Source organism: Mobula birostris, chromosome 24 (genome assembly GCF_030028105.1).
Source record: "Mobula birostris isolate sMobBir1 chromosome 24, sMobBir1.hap1, whole genome shotgun sequence".
Taxonomy (NCBI): Eukaryota; Metazoa; Chordata; class Chondrichthyes; order Myliobatiformes; family Myliobatidae; genus Mobula; species Mobula birostris.
The window spans coordinates 52,001,108-52,022,542 of record NC_092393.1 but is presented as its reverse complement, the minus strand read 5'-3'; the positions used below and the strand labels follow the sequence as shown (position 1 = coordinate 52,022,542).

Sequence of the window (21,435 nt, the reverse complement as noted above, 5' to 3'; positions counted from 1 at the left end):
GTTTGCAGTAACAGTAACTATGCTGGTAGACACAAGACCTCATGAGTAGGCTTAATTTTTATCAAACAAAAGTAAAATAGAATATAATTGACATAAAGATAGAACATAGACAAGTACTCACTTTGCAGAAGCTATCAAATTTGCACTCTGTGAACTGTTTTCAAAATCTGTTTGTATGAGCAAGATTATGTTTCCGTGGCTAGAATCAATACAGTGCCTAGAAATAAAATATTTACAGAAATTTAACTGACCAGCACTTGTTTACATTTGAATCATGAGTAAAAATTATGATGTATTTATTTAGATTAAATTTTGATTAATTCATTTATTAATCTGGATACACCTCACCAGTATGAGAAAGAAAACAATGATTACAACTTGTCTCATTGTGAGTCTTTATGCTGCTGGGGAGTTATCAAAACATTTCAATTTATTTCAAACTTATTGAAAGATATTTCAATATGATATTTAGAATTTGCTTCCAACAAATTATTTTAAGAAAATCCAAAATAAAATCAAAAAATATTGGATACATTCAGTTGGTCATGCAGTGACTGTGAAAAGAAAATCTGTGTTGTCTGAGGTGCTACATGTTTCAGAACTTTTCTGTTTTGATTGCTTACATTATATTCTGACATTCTCAAGTTCCTTTCTTGATGTTGCTCAATAAAGAAATAGCATCTAAACAAAAAAGTACTGAAACCAGGTTTAAAAATTTAGCTCCATCACAGCACAGCTTCAAGAGGTAGCGCCTCAAGGAGGCTGCATCCATCAATACGGATCCTCTGGAACATGCCTCTTCTCATTATTACCATTGCGGAGGAGGTATGAGAGTCTAATGACCCACATTCACTGATTCAGAAACAGCTCCTTCTCCTCCGCCATCAGATTTCTGCAAGGTGCATAAACCATGAACAATGTCTCATTATTCCTTTGGAGTATCAAACAACCTGCTGGAAGAAATCAGCAGGTCAAGCAACATCTGTGGGAGGAAATGAATTGTCAACGTTTCGGGCTACAACCCTGCACCAAGACCAATACCTTTCTTTTCCTTATTCCTTTTTTTTGTGTCTCGATATTCCTATTTATACACGTTATATTTTTGTAATTTATAGTAATTTTATGTCTTTGCACTGTACTGTGGAAATAAAACAATAAATTTCACGTCATGTAAGTCAGTGATAATAAATCTGATTCTGATTCCGAAAAACTCAAAATGACTTCACACACTGTGTGCAGAATAAAATTTTACCTTATAATACTGGTGCAAAAACAGTCTTTGCTGTCTTTGACCATCATTACTTACAGAAAACAACAAAATAGCCACTGAAATTTAATTTCAAATTTGAGTATTAACTGACCTTATCTTCTTCAGAAATGAATGCTCAGTGTCAAACTGCTGCAGTGAGAAAAGAAAGATATTTCCAACACTGCCACTTAATTCTCTTTTCAAGAATTCAATGTCAGAAGCAGTTAGAAGCCGTGAATATGTTGTAACCTAAAACAAAGAATAACCAGTTCTTTATTATGGATAAATAAAACAGCAACCAAAAGATCCTCTTTCTGTGTTCTTACTAATGTAATTTAACATTGCTAAATTCAATTTCAGTTGCAGACATAGCCATCTGTACGAAACAGAAATTTGGGACAGTTAAGTGAAAGTCATAAAGTTATACAGCATGGATACATGCCCTTCAGCCCAACTTATCCATGCTGACCTCAACTAGACCCACTTGCTTGATTTTGGCCCATGTAACTGTGCAAATGTCCTTTAAAGATTGCAATAGTACCCGCTTCTGCTACTCCTTCTCGCAGCTTGTTCCATATCTCACCATCCTCTGTGGGGAAAAGTTGCTCCTCCAGTCTCCGTTAAAAGTTTCCCCTTTCACCTTAAATATCTGCTCTTTAGTTGTAGACTTCCCTATCCTTTGGGGGTAAAAAGACTGCCAATTAACCCTATCTATGGCTCTCAAGATATTATATACCTCTAATGGTCACCACTCAGCCTCATACACTGCAAGAAAAAAAAAGCCACAGCCTATCCAGCCTCTCTTAACAAATTAAGCTCTCCAGTCCCAATAACGTCCTTATGAACTTTTTCTGTGCACATTCCAGCTCAAGGATATCCTTCCAATAATACTCCAAGTGTGGTCTTACCGATGTCCTATTCAGGTGTAGTATCATCTCCCAGCTCTTGTTTTCATTACCCTGACCGATGGAGGTGGGCATGCCAAACACTTTCTTCATCACCATCTGTACCTGAGTTGACACTTTCAGAGAACTATATATTTGCACCTTTAGGTCTTTCTGTTCCACAACAATCACCTGAACCTTGCTATTTACTCTGCTAGTCTTGCTCTGGTTTAACTTACCAAACACAACACTTTGTTCTTGCCAGTGTTGAATTCCATCTACTGCTTTCTCACTTGAGGTAGAAGATCCTTCTATAATCTCAAATTACCCTCATCAGTGTCCATTATGCCACCAATTCCTGTGACATCCACCAGCCATACTGACTACATTCTCATCGAAATCATTAAGTGATGAACAGCAGTGGACCTAAAACAAATCTTTGCTGTATCTCCTGGATCAGCCCACCATGCAGGATCTTGTCAAAAGCCTCAGAAAAGTCTAAGTAGACAGTGTCCGCTCCTCTTGGTCACCTCTTCATAAAGCTCCATCAAATTTGTGAGATATGATTTTCCATACACAAATGCATGCATGCAGACTATTTCTATTCAGACTTTGCCTTTCCAAGTTTCCATGAATTCCCATGCCTCTGGTTCCAAAGTGCTCACCCAATTAAAAGTTATATTATCATGAAATCTAGGCTTCTTCTGCCAGAGAAAATGAAAATCATATTCCAAGAGCAAAGAAGGATTCTAACTTTTAAGCTTGCTTAGAGAAACAATTATCTCAAAAGTCATTGTAAATGGATTTCTCTGCAGATCTGTAATATGACTAAAGATGTACACTAATCCAGTAATCTAAGTATTAGCTACTTTTATAGCATAAACGAACTATGTCATTAAAAAAGTTAGAGTACCTCAGTGAAAACTGCCCAGGACTGAACTCCAGATTTGATATGAGAATGGATGAAATCTGCAAGAGAATCATGATGTTGTTCTTCAAAGTACTTCTGCATAACCATGTCAGCCGCATGTGTGGGAAGTTCAGAATTAGTTAAACGAACCACAGAATCCGGGGTGGCACAGTTCAGCAGCACCCACCGTGCTTCATTGCGTATATCCCCCCAAGATCTTTGAGTCTGTTTCAACCTTTGTGTTATTTGTAAAACAACAGACGCACACGTGTCAGAGTGATAACCAACAAACACATCCGATGGATCATATTTCTGTTCTGTACCATGGACTGAAATATATCTGGATCTAACTCCTGTGAAATTTTGCACCCACTTTTGCAAACACTTTACAGTACTCCTTTGATCTTTGTCAAGGACTGTGTTAATATCAAGATAATGTTTCTCAAGCCTATTGATCAGAGGAATCGGAAACTCATTGCAAACTACTTCCTTCTCCTCTATAACTATCAGTCTGAAATTTGGATGGACTCTGCATTTGACCCTGTGAGTCCCCAGTCCTAAATCCACATACTTCTGTCCTCCAAGGTACACATAATATTGATTCAATGCATCATACAGGCTTTCATAAAGATTCTGCAGATTTAACAGAACTACCATTTGCCCAGTTTCCATGCAAGTCTTAACACGGTTGATGTTTCTGCAAATCTGAGTATAATCTTGATCTTTAGGGAAACTAGACCCAAAGATTATCTCAGGTTGTTGTTGTTTGGAGAAAAACATTTGCTGAAGTATTTGAAGAGCTGCAAAGTTTTTAGTAAGAATAAGAAGATACCGACACTCCAGATCATTAGAATCTGCATAAATGTTGTATTTAATCAGATCCAAAGTGTTGATACTATCGTAAGAAATATTCTTGAGTACAAACTTGAAAATGTCCATAACTCTAACATCATCACTTCCACTAAAGTTACGCAGCACAATCTCGGCTAATTGCTCAGGAGTTGGTTCTTTTTTGGAGGTTTTTGAAAGTGAAAAGACCATTTTTATTAAACTGTAATAGTCTCGTAGTCCAAAAAATTCCTTACTTTGTTGTTTACAGATTTCTAGATAAGCTTCTGCAAAGTTTTCAAATGAACCTTTCACTTTTGTTTGGATCATATGATCAGAAGAAGTGATACCTTTGGCACTTTCAATCAATTCTTTTTTGTCAGGAACACCTCGCGATACAAAAATTCCTCTATTCATTTTGGCAGGATCTAGAGCCCAGTTGGATATTCCAACGAAACCAACTTTCCTATGCTTAAGAGGGTCATCGTCAATACATCCATCTTCCAAGAGTGGATGAAGAGCTTTCAGTGGCATTTTTGGGGAATCTTCAGCAAGACCAATTTCATCCAAGACCACAACAGAAACATATTCGTCAAGGTTCTTCCCTTCTTGGAAACGTGCACACTGCTTAAACGTATTAATGATTCCTTCAGAGGTGGAATGAGGACTGCACTGAAATGACACTAAATGGATCTGTTTTAGGTTTTTATATAATTCTGAGTGAGCTGCTTGCCCCTGCATGGCATCTGCTACAATTGTTTTTGCCAGAGATTTGGAGCTACCAGGCTTTCCAACCAAGAATAGCGGGATTTTAAGTTCAATGCAAATGACCATCATGAAAACATTTTCTTTCAATGCAGAATTCTTCGCAATTGTTCCTTGCAGTGGTGCACCACTTAGTAAAAGATCTTGGAAGAGCTCAAGTTGCTGTAAAATTTTGGAAGGGTCATTATACGGAGAAGGGAGATGCTGGCAGATATGTTTACGATAAGCAACCTTCTTTTCCAAACACGCATGATAACAAACGCCAAGTGCCAGCACAAAAGGCAAGATGATGTCATCGCTCGATGGAATGGATTCTTCCTTGTTATTGTCTTCTAGAAATTGTTTCAAATTGTTTAACAGCATGTTCTGATGGCTGTAAAACCAAACAAACACTTTCATACACCTCTCCACATCTCGAAGGCTTACAAAACTGCACTCATCTTGCTGGCATCTCATGAAATTTTGTGAAGCTGACAAAGTATCCACCATGCACTGAATATTGACAGAGGGTACTGAAATGGACTGAGTCAACCTTTGGACAATTTGCTGGATGTACAGCTTCTCTGTGAGGTTGTCAAGTTGCCCGAAATCCCACACTAGTGGTATCATACTCGGTGGTAAAGCTTGTACGCGATACACAAGTTGTCTCAAAGGAATGGATCCCAATTTATCTTCTGTTTCATCTGCTCGGACACGGTAGCCTAACCCAGCTGATTCTAAACGCTTTACCATCTCATCTGTGTGTTTTCTGTAAGGGTTGCATGCTGCAATTATCTGCAAACCTGTATTGGGAGATAAAGGTATCCCTTCAATCATCTGGTCACAAACGACTTCCTTAATGCAACTAACAGCTTCGGTTGTATTGGCTTCATCAAAAAATAGAACAGTGTCAAAATCATAATTTTGCTTGTTGTATTTCGCAAGAGCTTCTGCTTCTTTAATTTTTGAATAGATTATATCTGCAGTTGTTCCGCCATGCACTTTCACCAGTTTCAAATTCTCCGTATTTGCACCAGCTTTCCGTAACTCACACAAGAATTTGATCAACCTTGTTTTACCACACCCAGTCTCCCCCATGATGATCACAGGAATGCCACATCTAAATCTCATGTGAATAGCAAGTACTTTTAAAATATTGTCCGTGGTCAACTCATAGGTTTCATCAGGATCAGTTGGCCTCTGAATGCCCAGCATTGTGCAGAGCCTCTCAATCTTTTCACACCGTGGAAGCTTGTCAAAATCAATGTTGAATGGGACCCTTTGTAGCTGCAAACCTTGATAGAGCCTATGGGTCATTATATCTGATTTAATAATCTTGCCATTTGATGGGTTAATGGCATCAATGCCACCACGTGCATTTTTTTGGACATGGAAACCAATGAAAGTCATAGATATATGATCATCATTAAAGAAAATATAAGGATGTGGCTCAGATTCCCACTTCTTTCTTATGAGAAATGGTGCCATGTCAGCTTCTGAAACACCACCAAGGTTTGTAGTTGGAATTCCTGGGCTCTGGTCTGAAATGTCAAGAGATGGTGTTGCAAAATCTTTTGCCATCAAAATCATGAAATTAACAACAAACCCTTTGAAGCCTTGCAAAGTATCTTTGATAAAATCAAAGTGACAAAACACAGAAGTTTCACAGTCTCTCAACTGCAGGTTAAGAAACCAAGCAAAATTCCGCAACTCAGACCAAGAAGGATCTATTACCCCACAATAGATCAGAAACATCTGCAAGCACTCTGCATGGCTGCCTTCAACAGTTCCTTGGTAAATAAAGGTATCCAGGTTTTCATTCTTCTGCAACTTTCTGAGATATTGATATGGTCTTTGAAATGCTTCACTGCGAAATTCTTCCTCATCCATGAGAGGATCAATACCATTCCATGTCGGGGTTTCAGATTTCCTTACTTCTTGTTCAAGGACTTCTTTAGGTGGTCTACAGTATACTTTTGGGAAGATGTCCAGAAAGTTATGGCTCGGCATTTGTACACCCTGAAATCATATAAAAAAAACAATGGAATCAAAAACAACACACACAAAATGCTGCTGGAGAAACTCAGCAAAATCAGGCAGCATCTGTGGAGAGAAATAGACAGTTGATGATTTGGGCTGAGACTCTTCATCAGGACCAGAAAGGAAGGGGCAGAAGATAGATAAGAAAGTGGAGAGAGGGGTAGGAGTATTGGCAGGTGATAGGTGAGACCAGGTGAGGGAGAAGGTGGGTGGGGGAGTGGGAGATGAAGTAAAAAGCTGCGAAGTGATAGGTGGCTGAAGGAAGAATCTCATAGGTGAAGTCTGTGAGACTGTGACAAGAAGAACTGGAGGGAGGCGATAGGCAGGTGAGGACAAGAAAAGGGGAGAGAGGGTAACCAGAATGGGAAATGAAAAAACGGGGCAGGGTTGGAGGGACAGTGATCACTGAAAATTATAGAAACCGATGTTTACGCCATTAGATTGAACGCTACCCAGACAAAAAATGAAATGTTACTCCTCCAAGCTGTGTAGTATTATCAAGTACTGATTAAAAGTATTTAAAGTTGAACTGAATCGATTTTTGGACTGTAGAAGAATAAGCTATTTATTGAGATCAAGTGGAAAATGAAATTGAGGCCCACAAACAGGGATCCCTGATGAAAATGGCAGAGTTTGTCATCGAAACATCAGTTAAAATCAATACCTGTACCCAGCTGGAAGCCTGAGAGTTTGTCTTTTACGCTGGGAAAGCACTAGATCTTCTGTCAGTGGAGAGGACTGTCTTTGTGCATATGTGAGTGGATGGGAGGGAGTGAGGGAGGAAAGGAGCTTGTTTTGTTGTTGTTGTTTTGTTGCTCATTGTGTTCTGGTTTGTTATGATCTACGTTGTTCTGCCGAACACCCGAACTTGCTATGTTGGTTCCGGAATGTGTGACAATACCTGCGGGCTGCTCCAGGCACATCCTTAGCTGCAGGTATGTTTCAATATACATGTAATAAATAAATTAATCTGAATCTGATGCAAGCGTGTTAAGGCTGTAAGGTTAATAACATATGGAAAATCAGGCCAAATGTTAAAAAACAACAAGAAATGAACGAAGGGGGTAAGGGCAGAAAAACTGTAGAAGCAAAGATGAAGGCTATTATTAGAAATAATCCAAATGGTCCTCTATGGGCATAGTAACAGCAGAATATATCCAAAAAGAGTGACAGAGTTGATTTGAGAACAAAAAGAAGTGATGTTGTAATACCTGTAGATTTTAGAAATGAGGATGGAAGAAAGTACCTTGACCATCTTGGAGAGGGAGAAAATTTGGTTTCAATACATAAATACAAGGAATAGACTTTACTGTTGATTTCACAGCAAAACAATTTTGCTACCATGGTTTCAAATATAAAAACTTCTAAAGAACAAGCTTGATTCCATGTGAATTGTGAAACACCTTCACTGCCGTCACCAGCTGCTTCTGCTAGTACAACTTGACCAAGTGTCTGACTGAGGGAAGATGAGTTGAAATAGGTGGGAACAAGTTGTCTGAGCTTGGCAATGTCATATAAAAACACTTGCCTTCTCCCCAACTGCTCAAATTGGCTAACAATAGACTTACCTGCAAACCAGTTCAAAGCAAAGCGTGCCAGCCTCATCAAAATATTTATTTAGCCAACTAGGTGCATTACACAGAGGACAAAAACAGTATATACAATCAGATGCTTGGACAGGAACAGCAAATAGTCCAATAATCATACAGGGACTTGCATTCATATAGTATCTTTAAAATATAAAATTGAACCCAAATCCATCACAGGAATGTAATCAGACAAAAATTAAAACCAAACTGACTAAAATGAGGAAATATTAAGAGTAATGACTGGAGTTTTACTCCAGAGATGAGTAACACGAACAAGAAATAAGTCTTAAAGAGAAAGGAAGAGAAGCAAAACAAATCGAGTTGTTCAGTATAAGCATACATTCAGAACCACAATCACAAGTACCTTTCACATCGGAAAAATGTCCAAAACTGCTTACACAGTTGCTATCAGATTTTTTTTTTGCCAGACTGCTTTAGGACATAGTCCTTGTTCTCATTGTTACCCTTAAAAAGGAGGTACAGAAGCGTGAAGGCACACAACCCGGTTCCTTGTTGATTTCGCCGACCCAAGCATCGTGGGTGATTGAAACATCAGGACAGCAGGTGGTGCGTGATGCTGTCAGAAGAAGGCCTCTATACTCGACCAATCCTTCTCTCTCTTTGATGAGAGCCTGTCAGTCCCCAAAATGGGTGGAGGGAGGGGCAGGGGCGGGGGTTTGGAGAAGTAACAAGCATAAGCTTGTAATGTCAGAACAGCAAATTGCTGGTCTTCACTCTCTCTGTTGCAGGAGCAATTTCTCTTTCTTTCTCCCTCGTTGATGAGAGACAGCCTGTCTGAGATAATGAAGTGCTGGGTTATGAATTGTATTTTTGATGCACTCCAGATCAAGAAAGTTAACTTGGAATTAATGGAGTTTTTTTGGCTAGAATATGGAGTTTCTGGTAGTTGAGATGTTACTTACTCACTATACTTAATACTTACTCGTCTTGTTTGCTTTCTTGGAGGAAGTCCAGTTCCCTCAAGCATTTCTACAATGTACAAATGCCTCTGACTGCACTTCCACATTTTTTCATCAGTGCCCATCAAATATTGTAAGATAAATAGTTTGAAAAGAAATTCACATAATCCTTTCTGCACCTGTAAGAAATATATTTCTATTAGTAAGCAAAACTACTTTTCAAAACAAAAATATATACATGCTTGAAGCACCTTCAATAACTCCAAAAGACTGAAGTTGGGTAAAATACTGAAAGGCTTTTATTGGCTGTACAATACGACCTCCATGGTGAGTGTCTGCCCCCGGACTGAGGGGGAGGGGCAAGGCAAAATCACCTTTATTCAGGACTCTCTGGGAGGAGCCACAGGGGCAGTCAGCAGAGGGGCATGACCAGACAGTTAACCCAGTTACAACATATATATGGTTTACCACAATGCTTACGGTAAAAAAAAATTCTAAAGTAAATCAACACTATTTGCCTGCCTTTGATAACATTATTCATTTAACCATGATTTGAAAAATCTGTTTTGAGGCTGAAAAAGTATTCATCCCTTTTGTATTTACTATGCTAACTTCCCACAGGTACAATACTGAATGCAGTATTACCTTACCAACTCACCCAATTTGTTGATGTAGAAAATCAAACGATCTAGTCAGAGTTCTGGCCTTAACCCAACAAACATCTCTGACAAGACATCAAGATTGTTGTCCACAGCTGCTCCGAACTAACTTGGCACAGCTTGAGCAATGTTGCAAGGAGGAATGGGCAAATCTTGCTCCATCATATTGTGCAAAGCTAATAGAGACTTATCCAAAAGGACTACTGGCTGTAATAGCTGCAAGAGCTAGATCAACTAAGTGCTGAGTGAGCAAAGGGGAATGAATACTTTTGAACTGCTGACATTTCAGTTTCTGAATTTGTACTTTTTCATGCTTTACAGTTTTCCATTTTTGGGTCCGACTATTAAAAAAAAAACAAGCATGTAATTCACAAATAAAATTTCTCAGTTAAATTGATCAAAATCCTTGGTTGTAACATTCATTTATGTGAACAAAGCACTGGGGCCTGAGCACTTTTACAAGGGACTGTATGCCTCTCATAAATTTATAAACTTTTATCAGGTCTCTTCTCAGCTTGACAGTCCAGAGAAAACAATTCAAATTTGACCAATCTCTTCTTACAGCTAATATTCTCTAATCCAGGCAGTATCCAGCTGAACTTCCTCTACACCCTCGCCAAAGCCTCCACATACTCCCTGTAAATGAGGCGACCAGAATTGACCACAATACTCCAAATGTGGCCTGACCAAAGTTGTGCACAGATGAAAGCAAACATGTTATAAGTCTGCTTTACTATCTTCTCTACTTGTGTTGCCACTTTCAGGTTATCCATGGACTTGGAGCCTCAGATCCCTCTGTAAATTGGTCTATTACTGTCATATACAGGTGTCCCCCACTTTTCGAATGTTCGCTTTACGAAACCTCACGGTTACGAAAGACCTACATTAGTACCCTGTTTTTGCTAACAGAAGGTGTTTCAACTGTTACGAGAAAAGCAGCGTGCAAAAAAAATCAGCGTGCACCCCGAGCAGCCGCTCTCCCCCGGATTCGGAACAGCAATCTCGCCGACATTGCTTAAACATGTGCGTGTGAGCAGCCATTTGCAAGATGAGTTCTAAGGTATCGGAAGAGCCTTGAGTGCATAGTGAGCAAAGTAAAGGGCTGAGGATGCAGTCCTGTAAGGAATCAATGTTGAGGACAATCATGACAGAGGTGTTGTCACCTTTCCTTACTGATAGCGGCTGGTCAATCAGGAAGTTCAAGATCCAGTTGTCAAGGGAACTGTTAAGTCCCAGGTCTATTAATTTGGTGATGAGTTTGCTCGGAATTATACTATTGAAGCCGGAGCTTTAGTCAATAAACCAATAGTCTAATTGATGCTATGAGTTTTGTCATTACTGTCCATGTTCTCTTTACATTTGACCTCCCAAACTGCAACATCACACACTTACTAGGATTAAAATCCATCTGCGATTTCTTTACAATATCTACAACTGATCATTATCCTGTTATCCTTTGACAGCCTTCCTTATTTCAGGTAGAGGATCCCATGACTGGGAATTGAGTTAAAAAATAATATTTTGTATCTCATATCTGCCAGCTTTTATTACGGATGTTTAACCTGAAACATTAACTGTTTCTCTTCTCACATCACAGATGATACCTGAACTTCCAGCATTTTCTTGTTTGAAAGTAATGTTACAAATTACTTGCAACAACAAAGACTCCTGGCTTGTCAACTTTATAATTTTGCCTACAATTTCCTCGACCAGAATATGATTACTTCACTGTTGTAGAAATCATGAAAAGTTAGTCTATTTTAAGCTGTAGTTTAGTATCTATTGTTGATTCAAATACCAAAACTTACACAGAATTTGTCAAAGTTATCACAAAAAAAATCTGTTAGATAAATTCAGGGTCAATAATGACAAATGGTCCTTACTTAAATAAGCATATTCACAAAATATTAAGCAAATATTATTACAGTTTCAGTTTCAGAAGCATTGTTGTAAATGTGAGCTTTCTAACAAAAACACATCACATTTGCAAACATACAACCACACTATGTAAAGCAAAACTTACAGAAGAGGCGACGTCAAAGTGAAATATTAGAGGTTTGCTCTCATTTGATGGTTTTATACATGATAAAAGAGCTCGGAGAACTTTATTTTCATCCACCCGTGGTTCTAAAAGACGTATTGTTTTCAACAAATTATCTTCTCCAGTTTTTTTCTTTAACATTTCATGTAATCTCTTCACAAAAAGTGATTTTCCTTTAGAAAAAAAGGTGTTTTAAAATAAGTCTCAATTTAAATGAGAATCAAAATCTATCGAGTTGAAGTTACTACCCAGTATAAGCCAATGAAACTATCTCAAGCTGAACAAAATCATCACCGACAATATCAGGCTTGATACTGTACTTGTAAAATAAACTACATTGGTATGCACTAGATGTTAACAATTTATTGTTCATTTCACACAAGTATAGACAGGTTTGGGTAAGTACATATTCATAGGTTCAATTCATTTTTTGTTATTTTTTTGGACTGTGTTCATGGAATTCTTGACTTTTATTGTTATCCAGAAGGCTGTAGAAATGGGATGACAAGATAGGAATGGAGATCATCTGTTGTGAAAATATCCAAGGGTGAAACTACAGTGAACAACAGTATTCCACCTGCATAATTTATAAACTTCTTTCAAGGGGAATACTATAATAATTTAAATTGATATATCCCACAATTCCCGTATATTTTCTTTTGGAGTTTTAAAGGGGATAAATGAAGGTAGGGCAGTGTATGTTGTCTATATGGACTCGAGTAAGGCATTTGACTGTTGCAAGGACGCGGCTGGGGATGAACCCAAGTGCAGAACACAGATGCTGAGGCAGAGTCGTTAGGCATAGCACCTCCGCAAACGGGGAGCCGATATCCAGGAGACGATGCGAAGCTTAGAACTAACAGTTCTCAGGAATAGGAAACAAGGTTTACTCTCACAAGAGTCAACCAACGAACTGGCAGCTTCTTGCTGTGGTCACAGGGTTTTTATCCTGCCATTTGATGGGAAGCAGGTGCGTGTAGTTAGTGGTACCTGGGAATGATTGCAATCTAAATGAGGTGATCGAGGCCCAAATCTTGAGGCAAATGGCAAGGTGGGGGATTGCCAGACGGGACCATGACATTGACATAGTGCCAAATGCCAGGCTGGTCTAGAAAGCTTAGGCTTGCTTGGGATTCAGGGGGAGCTTGCAAGGTGCATTTAGAACTGGCTTGATGATAAGAAGCCGGGTGGTGGTTGAAGGGTGATTCTCCAGTTGAAGGCCTGTGACTAAAAGTGCCCCAGTGGTCAGTGGCGATATCTCTGTTATTTATTATTTATGTAAATGGTTTGCATGGCACAATTAGCAAGTTTGCTGATGAAAGATACTAAATTAGGGGATCTTGTTAATAGTGATACAAGTTACAACGAATGCTTTGGCGCATGGCCAAGTGGTTAAGGCACTCGTCTAGTGACCTGAAGGTCGCTAGTTCGAGCCTTGGCTGAGGCAGCTTGTTGTGTCCTTGAGCAAGGCACTTAACCACGCATTGCTCTGTGATGACACCGGTGCCAAGCTGCATGAGTCCTAATGCCCTTCCCTCGGACAACATCAGTGGCGTGGAGAGGGGAGACTTGCAGCATGGGCAACTGCCGGTCTTCCATACAACCTTGCCCAGGCCTGCGCCCTGGCACACACATACAATGAATTACAAAGAAATCTTAATCATGTAGGGAGATGGACTGAAGAATGGCAAATGGATTTCAACTTTGATAAGTGTGAAGTGATGCATTTTGAATATTTTTTAACAAAAATGAACCTTTCTCATAATAAAAAAATATTTACAAGAATAAATTCAAAACCTTTTCATTCTTACATTCATAGACTTGATCAATTTCATTTCTTATAATTGATAGTACTGTAGCCATTCATGAGGCCCCTGGGGCTTCAATTACTGCTACAATAATTGAGGGGCTTCCTCACCTAACCCAGACACAGCCCCCCCCCCCATCCAGTAGTGTACAAATGCAACATTTGTGAGGCATATGGACAGCTACATGGAGTGGAAGAGCTCGAAAGCTTACAGGCAAAACAGTATCAACTGGGACTGGCAGGAAGAATGTTGTAGTCAGCATGGACCAGTTGGGCCGAAGTGCCCATTTTGGAGCTGTATTATTCTATGACTGTTAAGTTTTTACTTCTGTTTATGTGCTAGACAAGCAGCTCCAAGAAAGGAATTATTCATGAGAATAAGTTTGTCTACATTTGTCAATTAGCTTTTTAGTGTGAACTAGACAACACGGTGACCCGTTGGGGCACCCTTTGAGAGAAAGGTAGTGCAGTCTGATGTGATGTGCTTTGGAAATTAAAGAAGAAAAACTCAGTTTATTAAAGAAGAAAGATGTGCAGCAAGACAAATATAGCTCCTCCTCGTTTAACAAAGGACACTTTTGATGACAACATTTCTGGTTGATCTGCCACCCTTCAAGAATACTCAAACGTTTTCATTTCTTTTTCCCCGGCTTAAAGCCACATACAGCTGACCATGCTGGAATACCGGTTTCTCCAGATAAGTCAACACATTCTCCACGGTTTGGCCTTGTGCCTTATGTATAGTCATAGCAAAGCATGACTGTATCGGGAACTGGCTCCTCTGGAGAGGGACAACTTCCCCTTCCGATAAACTGACAGTAATTCTTGGGATCATGACAATGTCATTTTTAAGTGCACCAATGTTTATCTTTGCTACGATGAGATTGTCGTGCAGTTCTTCCACCATCATTCGCATTTCATTGCAAAGCCTTGGTGGATCCAAGTTCCTCACTGAAATGATAGGAGATCCCCTCTTCAATTCCAGTTTATGTGGTGGCAATCCAGGGAGTTCGACCGAATCAAGGAATTCTGTCGGAAAATGAGTGGCGTTAGCTCCTTCACTTACGGTATGGAAGGAACAGTATTCTTTCATGATTCCAGGGAAGCGTCTAATGCATGTGAAGTTTATTTTTCGCATCATTTCATTGAGAGGAACCAAGATAGAATTCCTCGAGAACAGTTCTGCAGGAATGTTGAATGTCGAGTAGATGAAATCAATGCATGCTTCCATAGTTTTTGCTGGCAGTTAATTCGATTTCATCGTTTTCATTTTTCTCAATCTTGTCTTCTCCAACATCCAATAAGAACTCAGAATATCGTCCTTCTCCATCACTCAATCGCATGTTTCTCTTCAATTGAAACCTGATGAAGCTTCTCCATAAGGAGGAATTTTTTAATCTATGAATTCTCCAGATCAGCATCATTTCTGCGTTTCACAGCTGCTAGAAGCTGATGGAAATCGCCACAGCAAATGGTTACAATACCCCCAAAGGCCTCATTCTTGCTGCGTACATAACGAAGAGTCCGGTCCACGGCTTCGAAACTTCTTCCTCCTAATCGTGGGGCACTCATCCCAGACAAAAAGCCCTGCATTTTGGAGTATATTTGCAGTATTGGTGTTTTTATCAATGTTACAAAAGGCATCTTCATTGACTTTGAGGGGTATTATGAATCTTGAATGCGCTGTCCTACCACCAAGCATCAATGTTGCTGCAATACTTGATTATGCTGCAGCACTAGCAACACCTCCATCTCCCCTAACTTTAGCGAGGATCAAGTTGATGATAAATGTCTTGCCCATTCCTCCTGGTGCATCATTGAAAATCATTGAATAGAGATTCCTTTCCAAGCAGTTGCACACATATTCATATACTTCTCTTTGCTCATTATTCAATAGGGTACTCTTTGCCACATATTCTCGAGTTGATCTTTCCTATTCTCCTTTTGTCTCTTCCTTTCTCCTCCTTCTCTGCCTGTTTTTGTCATACTGGAGACGCGCAGCCCTTTCATCCTTCGTCTCTTCATCTCTTCTACCATTTGTTCTTTCTTCCTGATCCTGGAGTCATGCAGCCCTGGCCTGAACCGATTCTTGTTCTCTCCTCCTTCTGTGCCTATTGCTGTCATTTTGGAGACGTGCATGCCTCTCCTCCTCTGTCTCTTTCTCTCTCATCTTTTTTGTCCTGACCCTTTGATCCTGGAGTCATGCAGCCCTGGCCTCATCCGATTGTTGTTCTCTTCCTCTCCTTGCCGTTCCCTGACGACGTTTGGCATCATCTCTTGACCATAATGTCCCCCTTCTCTTTCCACACGGCATAATTAGGCTGTCCATATTTTTTACCCTAATGCTTGATAGAAGCTATGAAGCAGTAACACCAAAGCCTCCAGGATGCTGATTTTTCTTGATGATGTGGTTGGCGCTCTCCTAAATGGACGAGATAGCCCTTCCCTTTTGCTGCGGTTGGCGTCGCTGCTGTGAGCTTCGTTGAGGCGCTGTTGAGGTTGGCCATGTGCATGCGTTATGGTGTCGTGTCGGCGTTTCCATGAAAGGTGGAATCAGTTCTGTGAGTATCGTGAGGCGATGCTGAGGCTAGCCGTGTGCATGCGTTGTGGTGTCGTTTCGGCGTTTCCATGGAAGGTGGAATCAGCTCTGTGAGTATCGTGAGGCAATGCTGAGGCTAGCCATGTGCATGTGTTGTGGTGTCGTGTCGGCGTTTCCATGGATGGTGGAATCGGCCCGGGTTGTGGAAAGCGGGGCCTGTTGATTGACCAGTGAGCAATTTTATACAAATATATAACCCTGAACTTTGCATGCATTCTGTAAGTTAGCGCATTTTAAGTCGACTTAGTCAAAAAAAGTGCCACTGTAATGCACTGCTTGGGCTAATTGGAGGTCACAAACAGACAAACACAGCATGAGAATTTTAGTAGTATGTAGATTTTAACTTTGGCCTTATGGGTTAAGTTATTAGTACTTTCAGGTTACAGATACACAACTATCCAGCAAAGTGACTATACTTGCAGCTTTATAGCTAGGAAAACTGAAGAAATCATCAACATGTTTAAGCATACCTCTCTTATTTAGAACTTACCAACGCCAGCTCTCTTGGAAGATATGATCCTTACAAACATTCCATCTTTAAAGGCAGTGGCTGCTGATGAAACAGTTGAAATTTTGTAATGACTTTCAAGATAACTCTGGATTTTCTCTGGAGGTTCTTGTGGAATCATATGAAGCTTGTGTTGACTGAACGCAGTTGGAATATAGCAGTGTTCTCTCTCACAACTGCATAATATCACCAGTCTATAATCTGACTGAAATTTCAACTGCAGGCTTTTGAACATTTCTTCAAATCTCACACTCACATCATAAGTGAGCTCATCAGCATAGAGTAGAGAATATATCTTGGAATGGGTGCTGCCAGCAGTCAGGCATCGCCTCAAGAAAAGTTCTACTTGCTCATAGGTAGTTTCTGCTGTACACAGAAGTACTTCATCGTAAGCAGGCAAAGGCTGATTACTGGAGTGCAGGTAAACGCACAAAGCAGACGTAAGCACTTCAGAATGGGGACAAACAACAAGGTTAGGATAACCTTCCTGAAAACCAGGTGGAAGTGCTCTTGCAACAGTTTGTTTCATGTCAGCAACATTTTCAAGAAGTTTACCAAGGGTGCTGACATCAATGCAGCCAGACAGAAAATAAGTCATATTTTCCATATAACATTCCCACACCAAATCCATCTTTGCTTCCATGGGTACATCATGCATATCTACTTGTCTCAGCTTCAGGTTGGCTAATGGCCGAGTTCCTTTGCTTATATCTCCATCAAAAAGTTTCTGCTGAGCTACTTGTAGGTCTTCGGCAGTACAGTTGGGTTTAATGAAAGACAGCATCATCAGGACATCTAGTCTGGCACAGTTACGATCAAATAATTGGGTGCCGAGGTAAACAATTTGTTCAGCTGTGTAGAAGTTTAAATAATAATAGCGAGATCTTTGCTGATCCATATACCGCTTCCATACTTCTACATAGTCTTCTATCTTTTTACAGAGAATGGGAAGCTGCTCGGTGACATTTCCACTAACTTTAATAACACCCACTTCCTTTAGATTGAAATCTATTACCATACAAGCCTCACAATTCCTTGAGCAATATACTTCTCCTTTCCAATTCCTAAATAGCATGTTGCCAGCAGAAAACAGGCTGATGAAGGATGTTGCAAGTCTTTGGACATTGGAAAATACCTGTACACAAAACAGAAATTAATTGAGATCCAATAGTATTGTCATACTTTCCTATGTAATGCATAGCTACATCAGTTTTAACATGTCCTATTGCTGTGATTATGGTCTGCCATGATAAGTAAAATTACACGGACACAAGCAAAAATGTTACCCCTCCTTCACTTAAAATTTAGAAATTTTGGTAAATATAATTAATGTATTAACAAAGTCTCTCAGCATAAATGCAAGTGAATGCTCATTTTTCATGTTTGACATTGTGGCGGAGAATCTGTGCTTCAAGTTATGAAGCTATACTCAAGACTGTAATCATTTAAAATGTTGTTGCAACTTTTTAAAAACAAATCTAGAGGAAAGGATAAGAAATGTTTCATGTAAAGTGCATTTGAATTCAAGGAATAATGAGTATATCACTGCCAAGCTTGCCCAAATAGATAAACTGAATACTTTAAAGTAGCCATTTACCTCTACAAATCTGTCCACTTCTTCCCGGCCATGGTCTCCCTTGCCCGACATCAACATGAGTTTATTCTGCAGTTCTTTCAGGTCTTCGAAAGTGTGACTTCGCAGCTCCTCGTTGTCATCATGACTTTCTGGCAATTTTAATATGATGGCTGACCCCAAAGAAAGCTGAGCAAAACATGAAAATTATTAAGTACAATCCACAAGACGTACGAGCAATATTAGGCCACTTGGTCCATTGACTGATTTCATCATGGCTGATCCATTTTCCCGCTCAGCCCCAATCTCCTGCCTTCCTCCTGTATCCCTTCATACCCTGACCAATCAAGAATCTATCAACCTCTACCTTAAATATACATAAAGACCATGGCAACGAATTCCACAGATTCACTACTCTCTGGCCGAAAGAAATTCCTCATCTCCTTTCTAAAAGGACACCCCTCTATTCTGAGGCTGTGTCCTCTGGGCTTAGATACTCTCACCATAGGAAACATCCTCTACATCTCCACTTTATCAAGCCCTTTCACCATTCGACAGGTCTCAATGAGGTCACCCCTCATCCTTCTGAATATCAGTGAACACAAGCCCACAGCCATCAAACGCTCTTCATATGACAAGCTGTTTAATCCTGGAATTTTCGTGAACCGGGATCCAGGGAAATGATTTAGCATTGATGTTGGGATTTAGGCACCATGATGAGATTCTTTATCAGAATCAGGTTTAATATCACGGGTGTATGACTTGAAATCTGTTAACTTTATGGCAATAATACAGTTAAACACATGATAAATAAATATAGAGAAAAAGTGAATGACAGTAAGTATATATATGTCTATTAAATAGTTAAGATAAGTAGTGTAAAAACAGAAATAAAGAAGTAGTGAGGTAGTGCTCAAGGGTTCAATGTCCATTAAGAAATCGGATGGCAGAGGAGAAGAAGCTGTTCCTGAATCGCTGAGTGTGTGCATTCAGGCTACTCTCCCTCCTTCCTGACAGTAACAATGAGAAGAGGGCATGTCCTTGGTGGTGGGGGTCCAAGGTACATTCGTAGATATTTTCGAGTGTTTTAGTTGACAATCCAAATCTCCTCACACTCCTAATGAAATCTCGCCGCTGTCTTCCCTTCTTCATAGTTGCATCAATATGTTGTGCGAGGTTAGGTCCTCTGAGATACCGACACCCAGGAACCTGAAAACGCTCACTACTGATCCCTTTATCACGGATAAGCAAGATTTACTTTCCCAACTTTTTTTTCAGTGCACCGTCAAAATCATCCTGTCTGGATGCACACAGTTTTCTATGGCAACTGCAGCATCCATCATCAGGGACCCCCTACCACCCAGGACATGCTCGCTTGTTGTCGTTGCCATCAGGAAGACGGTACAGGAGCCTCAGGACTTACACCACCAGGTTCAGGAACAGTTACTACCCCTCACCCACTGGAACGAAAGGGGATAACTTCACTCAGCTTCACTTGTCCCAGCACTGAAATGTTCCTATAACCTATGGAATCACTTTCAAGGACTCTTCATCTCATGTTCTCGATACTTATTCTTCTTTTATTTATTAATATTATTCCTTTCTTTTCGTATTTGCACAAATTGTTGTCTTTTGCACACTGGTTGTACGCCGAAATTAGTGTGGTCTGTCATTGATTATATTATGGTTACTATTCTATTATGGATTTCTTTAGTATGCCTGCAAGAAAATTAATCTCAGGGTGACATAAATTTGCAATAAATTTACTTTGAATTTTGACTTCCAGTGATAGAAATGGCTGTTGAAACAGAACATAGCTCAGTACAGCACAATGACAGTCCCTTTGACCTACGATGTCTGTGCCAACCGTAATGCCAATTTAAATTAATACCCTTCATTCCCTATCCGTTCATATGCTTATCTACATGGCTCTTAAATACTGCTATGATATCCACTTTCACCACGTCCAGGCATCTACATGTGTACGTACATCTATTGATGCTTCTGGACACATCTGCAGTGATGTTCCTGGAATCATCGGGTGTTTCGGGTCTTTCAACATCATACAACCTCCTCCAGGTGACCCAGCCGGGGCTGATCAGACCCCAGCTTGTGCCCAGATGGCTAGCTACTTATGACTCCATGGCTCCCCTCTTTTGAGCCACAGCCATCTTGAGGCCCTCTCTGCTGCATCGGTGGTACTGCGGATGGCTCTCCTCTTCCCCTCTCCCTCGATGCCCAAAATGCTGAAGCCTCTAACTAAAGAACGGGCTATGAATCCCCTACAACCAACCTCCACTGTGATACTAACAATAATTGTTGTCATGGCTTGCAGCTTCCTATCAACCCCTCCCTTCGCCGTTGCCTCCAGAATTTGGTTAACATCGTCATCAAATTGCTTCCACAGTGAAGTCATGTTAGCTGCAGGCCATTTGATCCGCCTCCTGTTAGACTTCATGTTCGAGGGATTAGTTTGCAACACTTGGAGGTTCCAGGCACTATGGGGTGACTCCGGGCCTGGCCCCTCCTTCGTCTCACCAGGTTGGACACCTGCGCGTTGTGCTGCTCCTGCTCCCACCAAACACTTCATCCTCGCTTGGTGGATCTTCAAGCCGTGATCGTTCTTGCAGACTTTGCCACATGCACACTGCTTCCTCATCGTCGTTTGTTCATTGCCTGGGTCTGATGTTGTTGTGTCCATTCGACTGGGGTGCTCATCCTCCCCCCCCCCCCCACCTCGGGCACCCATGGGGGTATCTTTTCCTTAGATTCTTTGTGCTTTTGTGGGGGTCCTCCTCTCAGAGGACACAGATTGGGTTGCCAGCCCGTTCTGTCCTGGTTGCCGTCTCTCCGGGCTGTCACTGACTCTCCAGTCGTCACCACTCTTTTTGTGGTTGTCACCCAATCTTTCCTGGTTGTCACTGATTAACTTGGGGTGTAAGCTGTGCACATACATCTATTGATGCTTCTGGACACATCTTCAGTGATGTTCCTGGAATCATCGGGTGTTTCGGGTCTGTCAACATCATACAACCTCCTCCAATCTATGTAAAAAAGATTGCCTCTCATATGTCCTTTAAACTT

The 21,435-nt window shown here is 40.4% G+C and overlaps 1 protein-coding gene across 1 annotated transcript in view; it reads right to left on the bottom strand.

Moving 5' to 3' along the window:
* Window positions 1-21,435, bottom strand: part of LOC140187263 (E3 ubiquitin-protein ligase rnf213-alpha-like) — a 261,376-nt gene that overhangs the window by 124,105 nt on the left and 115,836 nt on the right. The window contains exons 17-23 of the mRNA XM_072242396.1: window positions 18,376-18,540; window positions 16,761-17,913; window positions 11,847-12,037; window positions 9,177-9,343; window positions 3,047-6,617; window positions 1,362-1,498; window positions 122-217 (exon numbers count right to left, since the gene is read on the bottom strand). Coding sequence (XP_072098497.1) covers window positions 122-217; window positions 1,362-1,498; window positions 3,047-6,617; window positions 9,177-9,343; window positions 11,847-12,037; window positions 16,761-17,913; window positions 18,376-18,540 — 5,480 coding nt within the window. The remainder of the gene's footprint in view (window positions 1-121; window positions 218-1,361; window positions 1,499-3,046; window positions 6,618-9,176; window positions 9,344-11,846; window positions 12,038-16,760; window positions 17,914-18,375; window positions 18,541-21,435) is intronic.